Raw genomic sequence first — 14594 nt, 5'->3', positions numbered from 1 at the left:
AGACAGATCTACTGTCTGAAGAATATGCCACCCCTATCCCAAGTTTTAGTTCTCTTTGCCAATGAGGTCTAGAAATTTGTTCTGCGGCGAAAGTGAATGGGTTGGTACTCAAAGCTCCCGTGATCCCATTTGGCTAGATTCTGCAGCCTGTTTTCTTTTTAAAAGGGTGCTCTGATAGGGAAAGCCGAGAGGACTTGTTTGTTGAGACAATCCATTTTTCTTCCTCCTCTAGCCGTCCTCTACTTCCTCCTGCAAGTCAGCTTCCTGGTCGACGAGGGCGTGTCCCCCGTCCTGCTGCAGCTCCTTTCCTGCGCCCTGTGTGGCAGCAAAGTCCTCTCTGCGGCATCTTCTTCCGGATCATCCGGTGCGTCAACCTCAACGCCTGCAGGCTCTGGGACCTCTGGGCAGCCAGCCGGGCAGAGCAAATCCTCCACTAAGAAGAGCAAGAAGGAAGAGAAAGAGAAAGACCGAGAGGGTGAGAGGAGTTGTGTGGTGGGGGCAGGTCTTTAGGCCTGCTGCCAACTTTATAAAAAAATTAATATGCTGTCATTCATTAAAAAATTTCAGAGCAGGGTTTTTTTTTACAACAGTTCAATCAGTTCACAACAATTATGCACAAAACTGTACAACAAAAACTACACAAAACCCCTAAAACCAGCTATCTGTTACGGAAAGATTGATTCTTAGTTGCCTACCTGCCTGCCTGCGTTTTTCCATTTGTATCCCATTTTTCCTCCAAGGAGCTCAGGTGTGGTCTACATGGTTCTGTTCCTGTGCATTTCATTTATTTATTATTTTTATTTATTGAATTTATATACTGCCCTATACCCGGTGGTCTCAGGGCAGTTCACAGAACAAAATCAGATTATAAAACCACAAAAAATAATCAAAATAAAAACAACAACCAAATAACCCACTCACCCCAACCGCATTTTAAAAGGGCATAGGATGTTGTAGGATTTTAACCTCACAACAACACTGTTAGGCATGGCTTAGCCTGAAAGACTGTGAGTCTCCCGAGGTCGCTAACTACTGCACCATGCTGGCTCTTTAAATTATCATCAGGGGGTTAAATGTTGGTACAGCAGAAGGTGACAATGACCAAAGGCTCAATTTCTCATTGCTGTCTAATGATCCTTGCCAACTCTGGGAACAACCAGTGGCGTTCCTACAGATTGGTGTGTGTGTGTGTGGACTAATTCTTCTAGAACTGCCAGTCAAGAAACTGGTAGAATTCACAGGGTCAGGACAAAAATCTGATCTGCCCAGTCCTCTGTCTCCGCTAACGGTGGCTTTTGCACACAAGGCAGGATGTTGCTAGCTATCCTCTGTCTCTGGTATCGTGTAACTGGAGGAGTCCTGCCTTTTGAAGAGGGAGCTTCCATTCGGTATAGATGCATGTTTGTTAGCCGGTAGCCTCGTCTGTTCATTCAACTAGAATATGCGGGCAGCAGAGGAACTGGATGGGTCACCTGCTGCCAAGAGCTGTACACACAATCATAGGAACATAGGAAGCTGTCTTCTACTGACCTGAACTGTTGGCCCATCTAGTCTTAGTATTGTCTACACTGACTGGCAGCAGCCCTCCAGGATTTCAAATAGGGTTTTCTCCCAGCCCTGCCTGCAGATGACTTTGGGGATTGAACCTGGGATCTTCTGCATGCAAAGCGGGTGCTCTGCCACTGAGCTGTGGCCCTTCTCTTAAGCCACAGGAATGCATGAAGCTACCTTATACCAAGTAAGACCACTGGTCCATTTAGCTCTATATTGTCTACACGGACTGGCAGCAGCACCTCAAGGTTTCAGACGGGACATTTCTATCCCTACCTGGATGCAAAGCAGCAGGTGCTCTACATTCTCTCCCCCACCCCAAACTGTACCTTACGATACACCTGCCTAAGCAATCACTACCTCTTCTTTTTTATTCCTATGCCCCATCTTCCAGGAGAGGGTTCATCGGGCAGCCAGGAAGACCAGCTGTGCACAGCCCTGGTGAACCAGCTGAATAAGTTTGCTGACAAGGAAACCCTGATTCAGTTCCTGCGTTGCTTCCTGCTGGAGTCCAACTCATCCTCTGTCCGCTGGCAGGCCCACTGCCTGACACTCCACATCTACAGGTGAGTCGTGAAACTGGCAGCTTACATAAAATAAAATAAAATACACAGTAATAAAAGCAAACTAGTTAAAAACCGCAGTATCCTGCTTGTGGGTTTTCCTTTGTGGCACCTGGCTGGCCACTTTGAGAACAGAATGCAGTTGAAATGCACTTTGCCCTGACGGCAGCCCAGTGACCAGCCTCATTTCTGAACCCTAAGTTTCCAAAGGCCTCCCTGAACAGGAAGGAATGATATCAAGGAGGGAGCCTGTCTGACTTCTGTTGGGAGGGATTCCCACAATATGGGAGCAGCCGCAGAAAAGATTCTCTCTCGTGTCTCCACCAGCCATGGCTCTGATGCTGGCGAGACTGAGAGAAGGTGCTCACCCAAGGATCTTGGCACCCGGGTGGGGTTGTTCTAGACTTCAAGACAGGTGGCGGCCTTTACCTATTTGTTTGCTTATGTTTTAAAATAGTGGACCAGGTAGAGAAATGGCCGAAGGGCTTCTAAGAAGGGCACAAGAGGGAGGGATTGGTCTGCATATACAACCTGGAGGAGAGATGTGTCCAGAGGGTGGGGGATAAGATCTTCAGCCGTATGCGCAGTGGGGAGCGGGCCTCTTGGATAACCCCCTCCTCCTCGCCCCCTTTGCCTTTAGAAACTCAAACAAGTCCCAGCAGGAGCTGCTGCTAGATCTCATGTGGTCGATCTGGCCAGAGCTGCCGGCTTACGGACGGAAGGCTGCCCAGTTTGTGGACCTCCTGGGCTACTTTTCCCTGAAGACGCAGCAGACAGAAAAGAAGGTAGGGGTGTCTCATTGGGACGGCCAAAATGACTTTCTCTCACCGTCCTCCTCTATTCCTCAAAGATGTGAAAGAGCAGCCACTGCATCCGGGGTGTGTGTGTGTATGTGTGGGGAGTGCTTCTCAGTGTGCAAAGGAAGGACTCCTGAAGAAAGGAAAGCCCAGTTCTGGCCTCCATCTTGACCAGGCAGGCTGTAGGGCAGGGCCCTCCCTCAGGCCTGGGGCCTAATGCAGCCTTCCAGGACCCTCGTATTTGGCCCTCGGGACTCTGCCTAGGCCACATTCTGGATGGAGCCTGCTCTCCCTGGGTGCTATTGCCCGGCTGGAATGTGCCTTTGGACTGTAATGATGGTGCTTCTTGCTTACAAGGATGGAGGGAGAGGGGTGTGTAAATCATTATCCTTCTCGGGAGAATAAATATTACAGTGGCAAAGAGTGAGAGTGGATAATTGGGAGCTCTCTATAACCGACTCTGGTTTTGGTCTTCGTATTCACTCCTGAATCCCCTTTGTGAGCTATTTGTTAAACCTTTCTTTCAGTTAAAGGAATATTCCCAGAAAGCTGTTGAGATCCTACGGATGCAGAACCACATCCTGACCAACCATCCCAACTCAAATATTTATAAGTGAGTGTCTCTGGTGTAATATATACGTGTACAGGGCTGTGGTGCAAGCCATTTGAGGAGTGGAGGGCAGCTGGAACTGGGGAGGGGGGGGTGCTTTTTCCCCCCACTGAGCCATTTTCATTTCCTGCAAAAGATTGGTCTTGTTCTCCACCCACCTGCTTGTTTTCCTCTCATGTCACACTGCTTAAGACCCACCTCACACAAGAGCCCTTTGTGCAGCTCGGGGCTTTCAAAAACGACTATCAAGGGATAAGACTATCAGTGACCGTCAGCCAGCTCAATGGATCTGCCAGGAACAAGAGCAGTGTACCTTTGTATACCAGATGCTTGGAACAAACAGGAAGTGGGGGTGGGACAGTTGCTTTCACATACTACTCGAGGGCTTCCTGAAGGCACCTGATTGGCCACTGCTCAAACAGTGCTGCTTGGCTTGACAGGTCATTTCCCAGTCCAGCAGGGCTCCTCCTTTGCCTGGGCAGATTTCTCATATGTCCTTTTCCCTCCCCTCCCAGCACACTGTCTGGTCTGGTGGAATTTGACGGCTACTATTTGGAGAGCGACCCCTGTCTTGTTTGCAACAACCCAGAAGTTCCATTCTGCGTAAGTAGCTGCTCCTCAGCATCAGTCCTGCCTTGAGGGTATTGGTGCGTCGATACTGCACAGCTTTGCTCAGTCTCCTTCTACGCACTTCCCTTTATGTTCTTTATTTATTTATCACATACAGAAAGATAAATGGAAGTAACTGCTTTGCAAAACTTGAGTGCAGCTTACAGAGACAAAACTGACTGATAGCACAAAGCACATAATAAATGAAAATAAAAGGGATGAGCATGTTCCTTCTTATATTTTGAATCTGCACCAGGGTTCTTGTTTAATTTATAAAGCCTGAACAACTTTAGGTCCAGGGTACCTCAGGGTTCACCTCATCCCTCATATCCCAGCTCAGTCACTGACGTCATCTGCAGGAGTGACCCGGGCCGTTTCTTGAGTTGGTGAGGCTCATTTGACAGCGACAAGAAACCAAGCCTTTGGTGTCATTGACTGAGTCCTGTGCAACACTCTGCCAATAGAGATTCAGCAGGCGCCTTCTGTCTCACCTCTTAAACGCCTGCTGAAAAATGTTCTATTCCATTTGTCCTATGCAGGGAATCCACAAGGGTTTAATTGGTGTCTGTTTTTCAACCAGTATAGTTTCTGAAAAAAGGTATTCCGTACCGTTTCCAACACTTCAAATCAGAGTCCCAGATTTCAGTGCCATAGTAGAGCTTTTGACAAATCACATTGTTGCCAAAAACCTTTAGGGACGGTTCCATGGGCGTACTCAGGAAGGGGCGGGGGGGCAGCTGCCCCACCCCCAGATGCAAAAAATAAATAAATGCTGTGCCTCGCTCCAACTTTCCCCACCAAGCCTCTTCGCAGACGCCAGCACGGAGGGAGGGAGTGGGTCTCTAACCACCCCGCCCGCCCTCCATCTCCGCTCCGGAAAGCGCGAAGAAAGGAGGACCCCGCTCCGCTCCCACGGCCCACCTTCTTCGCCAAGTGCCATTCGCGGCCATGGCTGGGAAGGAAATGGCACACAAAGGGAAGGCAAGCCGGAGCACCCCCCCCTCCAGCCAGCGCCGTCTTTGCGGCCGTCGCGCCTGCCCCGCCCCAATGAGAGAGATCCAAGGAGGAGCTGAGAGTAAGGCGGCGGCGGAGGCTCCCCTAAGGCCTCCCCCCCCCCGAAGGATCGCGGAGCACTTCAGGCGGCGGTGGGAGTGCTAATCCCCATTCCCGTCCCCCTCCTCCCTTCAAGACGCCTTTACCATGGCTTGCCCTCCCCTAGTTTTGATCCTGGGTACGCCCCCTGGACGGTCCGATCAGCTGCCCTCCCTTACTGCAACAGAACTTCATCAATGCCCCTGTGGTTTTATGTGCTTTGACTTTCGCTGCCTCTATATGACACTTCCAAGACAAGGTCTCAATAAAGCGTTCACCCAGGTATTTAACTGAGGGAGTTTGTTCCATAGCTTCCTGGTGTCGCTTTTTAACTTCCTTGTGGTTTTGTTGTGTTTTGTCTTACGTTTTTATTGCTGTAAACCGCTTTGATGTGTTTTTATGTGACAGAGCGGTATACAGATACTTTTGGAGATGAATAAGTAAAATAAATAAGATAATACATTCCTGTTAACCTGTAACTGGCTGGAGCGGAGGGTGCTTTCTCCAATTTGTTTATAGGTAAGTGATGCTTCTCTCCTCCTCCTCCTCCTCCACAGTACATCAAACTTTCTTCCATCAAAGTGGACACTCGGTATACCACCACCCAGCAGGTGGTGAAGCTCATTGGCAGCCACACCATCAGCAAAGTGACTGTGAAGATTGGGGACCTGAAGCGCACCAAGATGGTCCGGACTATCAACCTCTATTACAACAACCGGACAGTGCAGGCCATCGTGGAGCTCAAAAACAAGTAATTTCATTTTTATTTTATTTAAAGAACTTGTGCCCCACTCCCTTCTGGATTCCCCTTCCCCCTTAAAGTTCCCAGAATGGCTTGCAGACTGATTTTAAAAGAAAAGATAAAAGACGCCCCTCTGCCCTCAGGCATGCCATCTAAGAAACATGACACAAAAGAGGGCGGGGAGGGAGCAAGGGGGAAACAAGTGAACCCCCAAAGGCGCCGACCGTTAATCAACAGGTTATTTGATTGACCAGCTAGGTCAGAAAGCTGAGTCGTGATTGGCCAGATGCAGGCAGCAAGTAAGTTTCATGTATTTCATATATCACAAAGAGAAGTGGATGCAGATTCTTCTTGACTTTCCATGTGGATTAGCGGGCATCTCAAGAATCCTCCTTGTTCCTTGCCCCCACTCCCCACTCCTTGCGAAAAAAGCACCCTTGCCAATAAGAAAAAGGACTATGTTAAAATTCCAGGGTGGTGGTGTATATATATTTATGTATAAATAGAACCAAGTGTTACATTTTGTTCCGTCCCATGAGGCATGAACAGCTCTTTAATCCTAAACAGCCTTGCTGTGGATGGGGATAATGGCTTAGTCTCCGGCTCTGGCTCCCTATCGTGTTGACACAGGCGGAGAAGAAGCGAATCCAAAGAGCCCAGTGCCTCAGTTCATCCTCTTTTAAAAGAGATTTTCAGCGGAGGCCGCCATGCTTAGCTTTGGCGTGGGATGGAGGATGCGGAACCTATTTAGCTTCCTTTGAATCAGTGGCTCCCAAAGTGGGTGGTAGTGCTCCCTGTGGGGCAGGTAGTGACATCACCTGGGGTGGGGTGAGGGGCGCTGGATGTGCAGAGGACCACGGGGCTTTGAAAAGCTGGTATCCATGGATAAAGTTAATACATTTTGTTGAATTAACAAAGCTAAATAGTTTGGATTTTTGAATAAATGTACAATTAACTGTTTTGGATTTACTTGTGCTCTTACTTTCCTTTTTTGGCTCATGCAAACCGCTCTTATGACCAACTATTTTTTTTATATTGAAGGGCAGGGGGAACTGAGGGCGAGATTACGGAAACCAAGAGGGGCGGTGAACGAATGAAAAGTTTGGGAAGCGCTGCTTTAAATGGTTTTCCTCTTCTCCCCTGCTCTTGCCTCTCTCTCTCTTGTTCACTTGCTTTATTCCCCTGCCCCCCCACTTTTGTAGGCCAGCCCGCTGGCATAAGGCCAAGAAGGTCCAGCTCACCCCGGGCCAGACGGAGGTGAAGATCGACCTGCCACTGCCCATTGTGGCTTCCAACCTGATGATTGAGTTTGCAGACTTCTACGAGAACTACCAGGCATCTACAGAGACCCTCCAGTGCCCCCGGTGCAGTGCCTCCGTCCCGGCCAACCCCGGGGTGTGCGGGAACTGCGGGGAGAACGTCTATCAGTGCCACAAGTGCAGGTGTGTAAAATTCCTCAGGGATTCAGATGTGATTCAGGGCTCAAAAGCAGGTCTTCTTCTGTGTGTGAAACTCACTTTCACTCAGATACTGAGCTACGGTTTTCTCTCCCCACCCCAAAACTGCACCAGCATCCCTCCTGCCTGAAATTTATTATCTTCCCTTGTGGGCCCCTCCTCACCTGGTGAGGAGGTGAGCCTATCGTGGACCAGCGGTTGAGTTTCTGTCGTGTCAAAAGTCCTGCCAACTCACCTTTTCTGCCCTTTCTTCCCAGGTCCATCAATTATGATGAGAAGGACCCCTTCCTCTGCAACGCCTGCGGGTTCTGCAAATATGCTCGCTTTGACTTCATGCTGTATGCAAAGCCCTGCTGCGCAGTGGATCCAATTGAGAATGAGGAGGACAGGAAAAAGGTCAGGTGCTCAAATGCTCACACACATGCATGCCCTCTGAGCTACCCTAGTCAGAAATTATAACATAAATCCCATGTCTTGATTTGAAGGCGGTAACCAACATCAACAGCCTCCTGGACAAGGCGGACCGAGTGTACCACCAGCTCATGGGTCACAGGCCGCAGCTGGAAAACCTCCTCTGCAAAGTGAACGAGGCAGCGCCCGAAAAGCCACAGGTATTCATCTTCTCTCTCTCTCTCTCCCACTCTCCTTCCAGTGCTTTTATTTGCCATTGCTCCAAAAACTGAAACCCTGCCCCTGTGGGGAAATCTCTAAATGCGTGCAGGCACGGAAGGGTTGTGATTGTGCAAGCATTGCCTGGCCAGTTCAGTCGTGGGGGGTGTTGCTTTCTCCCACCATTCCTTTGCCATTTCCTTCCTCCGTCGCGACCAGTTTTGAAATCCCTCCCTCTTGTGGCATTTTCAGGATGACGCCGGCGGGAGCGGAGGAATCAGCTCCACCTCGGCCAGTGTGAACAGGTACATCCTGCAGCTGGCCCAGGAGTATTGCGGAGACTGCAAAAACTCTTTCGACGAGCTCTCCAAGATCATCCAGGTAAATAACCTCTGTGCTGCTGGGAGTGCCAGCATATGAGTCAGGTAAATCTGTGCCTGGGAAACCACCATTGAAAACAGAGGCGCCACGCCCCCAAGAGAGGCTCTCCTCTCCTGTGAGGTGCTGTTACCTGGTCTGTCTTCCGGTTTGGCACAGCCCAAGATGGCAGGGACCATTTTAGTGCCAAGTTTGGGACGACCTTCCTTGAAGGATAGCTCACGCCCCACCTGTGCTCACTCAGCCACACTACGATCTGCAGAATCGGCACTTTCATCACTTTCATACAGCATTCATTCTACACTTGCAAGGAAGCAATTCTTTGGTGTGGCAGCGCCTGCACTGTTGGAACTCCCTGCCCATTGATAACCACACAATGCTGCTTTGCTATACTGCTTTTGGCATCTGCTTATATAAGCCAGCCTACCCAGACATGTATACTGGATACATGTATTTTAGAGTGTCGTTTTATTTTATATCGTGCATTTTTTAACTGTTTAGTTTTGCTTCTGAATTGCTTTTAGGCTAACTTGCTTTTTTTGGTAATTTTTTGTATGCTTTTATGCGAACCATTTAGATTATTAAGCAGTATATAAATACTGTTGAATCAAGTAAGAAATGAACTAGAGGTTAGACACATATTCGTGCTTTTAACACTAATTTTTTTCCTGTAGGAGTGGAGTTTCCAAAGGGAATGTTTTTTGAGCATAGAAGGGAATGCTGCTTCTCAATCTGCCCCTTTTCTGCTCAAAGTTGACCCTTTTTGAAGGTTTTTCACCTATATAAAAGGTGGCCTTTTTAGAGTTGCTTTTTAAAACAAACAAGCAAAACCACATTTCTTATCTAGCTTGGCATCCAGTGTTCTTTCTGTGAAGTACCTGATGTGGCTCAGTGTGGCCACTAGGGGGCCTGTTGTGGCGGCAGCATAGTCTTCTGTAAGCATAATTTTGGGGCAGACTTAGCTCGGGGAAAAGCCTGAACTTCAAGCAACCCATGAGGTCATCTTGCCCCGTATTCTCCCACTCAGCCACTTTGATATGCAGAACTGGCACTGTTAACAGGCACCGCACCATACCTGTTCGCAGTGGTAAGAAACCAATATTTCCATGTGGCAGCACCTGCACATGGTACTCTCTTCAGTGCCTGCTAAAAACATCTTTGTTGAGGGAAACGCCTATCCAGATACCTAAAGCATGTGCTTTCCTCTGGTTTTTAGCTTAATCGTTGATTCTAATTATCTTTCCATAAGTCCTTTTTACTGATGATTTCATTGTTTTATTCTTTTTTTGTAAACCATTTAGAGGTGTAGAAATTTTATGAAATAAAAGGGAAAAAGGAAAAGATCGGTATCTATCTAGCCAGTCTACTGCCCTGCTTGCAGATCCTGATCAGCAGCAAAGGCAGCAAGGCCGGGTCCCCCTGTCCTCCCTCTTACCCTCCCCTCCTTTGTCCACCCACAGAAAGTCTTCGCCTCCAGAAAGGAGCTCCTGGAGTATGACCTCCAGCAGAGAGAAGCAGCCAGCAAGTCCTCCTGCTCTGCCGTGCAGCCCACTTTCACCGCCAGCCAGTACCGGGCGCTCTCCGTCTTGGGCTGCGGCCACACCTCCTCCACCAAGTGCTACGGCTGTGCCTCGGCGGTCACCGAGCACTGCATCACACTGCTCCGCGCCCTGGCCACCAACGCCGCCATCCGCCACATCCTCGTCTCCCAGGGGCTCATCCGGGAGCTCTTCGACTACAACCTGCGCCGCGGCGCAGCCACCATGCGGGAAGAAGTCCGGCAGCTCATGTGCCTCCTCACCAGGTGCGGAGGAGCTTGGGTGGCCTTTCTGAATGTCCTGAAGGGGGAAAAAAGCTTTGGGCTTTTAAAACGTATTGATTTTTTAGAAAATGCAACTGGGTCTCCCACTTCAACCTATGTGAACTTTTTCAAAAAATGCTTTTTGATCAAATAATAATAATAGTAATGATTTATTATTTATACCCCACCCGTCTGGTTTGGTTTCTCCAGCCACTCTGGCCGGCTCCCAACAGAATATTAAAAACACGATAAAACACCAAACATAAAAAACTTCCCTAAGCAGGTTTGCTTTCTAAAAGTCAGATAGTTAAAGAGGTGCCCCAATTTATCAGGCAGGATTCATGGGTTGTCGCAAACTAAGTCCTGCTCAAGAGTAGGCCCACTGAAATGAATGGAGCAGTTAGTAATGTTCCTTAATTTTGGCAGGTCTGTTGTTAGTAGAACTAAAATATATATGCCTTTCTTCATAATGTTGCCGTGTGTGTGTGTGTGTTGCTCCAGTCGCTTGGTAATTTTTCTTACGGATGAGACCCCACGCACTTATTTTAGTGAACTAGCATTGGATGCCACAGGATATACACACGGTCACACATGTAACGTTGACACAGACGCTTGTAAAAATAAGTGGGGGTTTTAGCGAACACAGCCAGCTACTTAGGTGTGTCCTTTCCTCTGGAAACAAGAGGAAACCAACAACAATTCCTATTGACCCTCGACCCTTTGCAAGGTCCCTCTGCAGCCTAGCTGAGTACCAAAGCCTTCCCAGCTGCCTGACCTGAACAAGGAATTCGAGACTCGAGTTCCGCCTTGGAAGTGCAGGCTAAGCAGACCAGTTACAACTTTTGCATGACCCAGACAGTACAGGGAGCGTCTTGATGACGTGTTGAGGAAATCGGCTCAGTGTGGAGCTTTCTAACTCTCTCTTTTCTTTTTATTCTGTGTCCATCTGGAAAACAAGGGACAATCCAGAAGCCACCCAGCAGATGAACGACCTCATCATCAGCAAGGTGTCTGCGGCTCTGAAGGGTCACTGGGCAAACCCTGACCTGGTGAGGAGGGGGTTGGTGCTTTGGGTATTTGTCCTGCCTTCTGTCCCTCCCTGGCTGCATCCAAATTGGTTATCATAGAATTGTAGATTTCGAAGGGACTCTCAGGGGTCCCCTGCTCTGCAATGCAGGGATCGCAGCTGAAGAAGAGATGGCCCTCCAACCTCTGTTTGAAAACCTCCAATGAACTTGATTGCAACACTTCTTTTCTTACCTTGCCACTCCTTGCTAAGAAGGGTTGTATCCAATGTCAGTCCTCTCCAGAGCTGGCCCGTTGAAATTCATGGACAGGACTAACTTGGACCCATGTATTTCAATGGGTGTAACAACCCTAGTAGTTTAGGCTTGCACATGTGCACAGCCCAGCCCTCTTATTATCCTCAGAACAACCTTGCGGGGTAGGCAAGGCTGACAAGAGCTCCAGGGCCAAGCAGGGATTGAAAGACAGCCGCATCTTCCTGCCCAATAGTAGCTCAGCGCTGTTGTATACCTCGCCTGCTCTCACATTAAGATTTGTTCCTGTAGTCCTCAGTTGCAACTTGAGATCTCTTAGCTGTGATTCCTACATTGCAGGGGGTTGGACTAGATGATCCTTTGCGTCCCTTCCAACTCCACAGTTCTGTGGTTCCTCTTTGCGCCAGTCCTTGTTTTTAAGTTCTGCCAAATTTCTTTTGTGGGGGAGAGAGAACCAAAGTGGGACGGGGCAGCAGTATTCTGGTCTGGCCCACCTCTCAGCCTCGCCTTACTCTTTCTCCCCCATCTGCAGGCCAGCAGCCTTCAGTATGAGATGCTGCTGCTGACAGACTCCATCTCCAAGGAAGACAGCTGCTGGGAGCTGAGGCTGCGCTGTGGTGAGTCTCTGCATTTGGCAAGCAAGATGTGGAGTGTGCGCCGTAAATGGTGTTCTAAGAAAAACTGCTCCCTTTCCCTTGTGGGGTATTCCCTTAAGTGGGTTCCCTATCGGTAGGAGAAAACAACAGAGGCCAACCAGAGAATATTGAGAAGCAAAGCAGCTAGTAAGCCTGATCTTTATTCAAGGAACTGTTGCAACAAGGTCCCCACTCACCACCCACGCAGGAGGGAAGAGAACCCTAAACAATGGTGTGCAAGCCCTTATATAGATTTTTGAAATTGCCCACCCTGTAGCCCAAGACACCCCCCCCCAAAAAAAAACATCATACGTACATCACAGAAGGAGGCAGTCTACAGCAGAAATCCTGTCTGCCAGGATACCCAATGATGGTCACTGGTTGCATTACCTGGGCATCCTGGCCATTTTTTGTGTGATGGTTAATACTTTAGTTCCTGACTCCAGGTCACAAGCTCACTCTATCCATACACAAATACCCCCTTAAGACAGGATTTGCAAGCAAAAAAGACAATGGGAAGGCTTTCCCCATTTGCCTCCCAGAGGAATATATGAGGTCATTGGGAGAGTCAAAATGGCTTCAGGATTGCTCTTCCATACTCTTTCAGACACATGGTTCATATATTTAGATATGTGTTTATGAATATTTATTCTGTATTTGAGACCTTAAAATTCTTATAGCAGTGGCGAGGGTGGTCAACTCCATGTTTGGAAAGAGGGTTGACTGGTTAAGAAAAGAGGTGTCTTGCATTTCCTGGCCACCCTAACTAACAGAACAGTCCTCACTGCTGTGGAGTCATGAGGACATAGGAACCCATTGGATCAGGCCAGGGTCCTATCTAGTCCGGCATCCTCTTCTCACAGTGGCCAATCGGGTGCCTCTACTGGGAAACCCAAAAGCAGGAGCTGAGGGCAACAGCAACATTCCCTTCCTGTGGTTTTCAGTAACTGGGATTCAGAAGCGTTACTGCCTCCGACTAGCCATCATGGCTAGTAGCCCTTAATAGAGCCATGAATTTGTCCAGTCCTCTTTTAAAGCCATCCAAGCTGGTGGCCATTGATGCCTCTTGTTCCACGATTTAACTACACACCACGTGAAGAAATCTGGCTGCTTGGAGTTCTTGACTTGGACAGAAGAACCATTTGTTTTCTTTGCATGGGATTACATTCGTTAGAGCAAACCCATTGAAATCCATGGACGCAAGTTAGCCATGTCCATTAAGGGGTCTACTCTGAATAGGATTAATACCGGATACAGCTCATTGTTTATATCCTGTACCTTCAAACCTAGTGTTGTTTCCACGACAGCCTACTAAGAATTAGAAGTACAAATCAGGGCGATGATTAAGACCAACACATACAAACCTGTGTAGTAAACTATAAACAACAAACCATAAAACAGCAACAGGCAAGTTCAAAGCTGCTCCGGCTTAATACAGTGGTACCTTGGTTTAAGAACTTAATCCGTTCCAGAAGTCCGTTCTTAAACCAAAGCGTTTTTAAATCAAGGCATGCTTTCCCATAGCATCGGGGGACTCAATTTGCAAATGGAACACACTCAACAGGAAGCGAAACGTGTTCTGCTTCCAAGGCGAAGTTCACAAACCAAAACACCTACTTCTGGGTTTTCAGCATTCTTAATCCAAGTTGTTCATAAACTAAGCTGTTCTTAAACCTAGGTACCACTGTATTATTGACATTCGCTGTTCCTGAAAGCTTCGGGGAAGAGCAGGGCTTTTGCCTGGGCCTGAATGACAGCAGCAAGGTCTCTAGGCTTTGGGAGGACATTTCACCAGAGGCAAGGAGCCACCACAGGAAAGTCTCTGTTTCTCCAGTGGCCACCTACCACACTTCAGACAGCAAGTGGCACCTGGAGGAAGGCTGCAGATCATGATGGGCATCTGACGAGCAGTTTGATATAGGAGGAGGTGATCCAGTGGCATATCTGAGCCCTGGACCTGACCATCTTCGTCTCCAGGCTGCTCAACTGCCTCCAAGAATGACAAGCAGAAGCAGCCTGGATACATGGGAAGGCTTTTGCTTTAACAGTTTACCCCATAGCAAGGTGTCTGTATCCTTCCTTGCTGTTTGGTGCTGCTTTCTGTGATGCCTTTGCTTCTCCCCCTCCCACTTTGCTCCCTCTCCAGCTCTCAGTCTCTTCCTGATGGCCGTGAACATCAAGACGCCGGTGGTGGTGGAGAACATCACTCTCATGTGTCTGCGCATCCTGCAGAAGCTGATCAAGCCCCCGGCTCCAACCAGCAAGAAGAACAAGGTAGCCTTCCCCCTGCAGCCCTTTTTTGGACTCTTGAGCCGTCTGGTTCATCACTGGAATCCTGTTTCCACTTGAGCAAATCCTCCTAGGCAGAATGTGCTTGGGGAGACTCTCGGGGAAAACTTTTGTACATACTTTCTGATTTTGGATGTATGGGAGCGTGTGGGGCGGCAGAATGGGGGAGCCAGAAGTCTCC

General features: G+C 48.6%; 1 protein-coding gene across 7 annotated transcripts in view; it reads left to right on the top strand.

The window, feature by feature from the left end:
• Positions 1 to 14594, top strand: part of UBR4 (ubiquitin protein ligase E3 component n-recognin 4) — a 133942-nt gene that overhangs the window by 86444 nt on the left and 32904 nt on the right. For all 7 annotated transcript variants that reach the window (XM_035120585.2, XM_035120584.2, XM_035120583.2 and 4 more), the window contains 14 exons: positions 233 to 475; positions 1946 to 2117; positions 2755 to 2899; positions 3439 to 3524; positions 4037 to 4124; positions 5780 to 5973; positions 7167 to 7406; positions 7679 to 7817; positions 7907 to 8032; positions 8283 to 8411; positions 9869 to 10212; positions 11168 to 11258; positions 12022 to 12106; positions 14271 to 14398. In XM_035120585.2, the coding sequence (XP_034976476.2) occupies positions 233 to 475; positions 1946 to 2117; positions 2755 to 2899; positions 3439 to 3524; positions 4037 to 4124; positions 5780 to 5973; positions 7167 to 7406; positions 7679 to 7817; positions 7907 to 8032; positions 8283 to 8411; positions 9869 to 10212; positions 11168 to 11258; positions 12022 to 12106; positions 14271 to 14398 (2210 nt within the window). The remainder of the gene's footprint in view (positions 1 to 232; positions 476 to 1945; positions 2118 to 2754; positions 2900 to 3438; positions 3525 to 4036; positions 4125 to 5779; positions 5974 to 7166; positions 7407 to 7678; positions 7818 to 7906; positions 8033 to 8282; positions 8412 to 9868; positions 10213 to 11167; positions 11259 to 12021; positions 12107 to 14270; positions 14399 to 14594) is intronic.

This window comes from Zootoca vivipara, chromosome 6 (assembly GCF_963506605.1).
Source record: "Zootoca vivipara chromosome 6, rZooViv1.1, whole genome shotgun sequence".
NCBI classification, from domain to species: Eukaryota; Metazoa; Chordata; class Lepidosauria; order Squamata; family Lacertidae; genus Zootoca; species Zootoca vivipara.
This window is presented reverse-complemented; position numbering and strand designations above follow the sequence as displayed.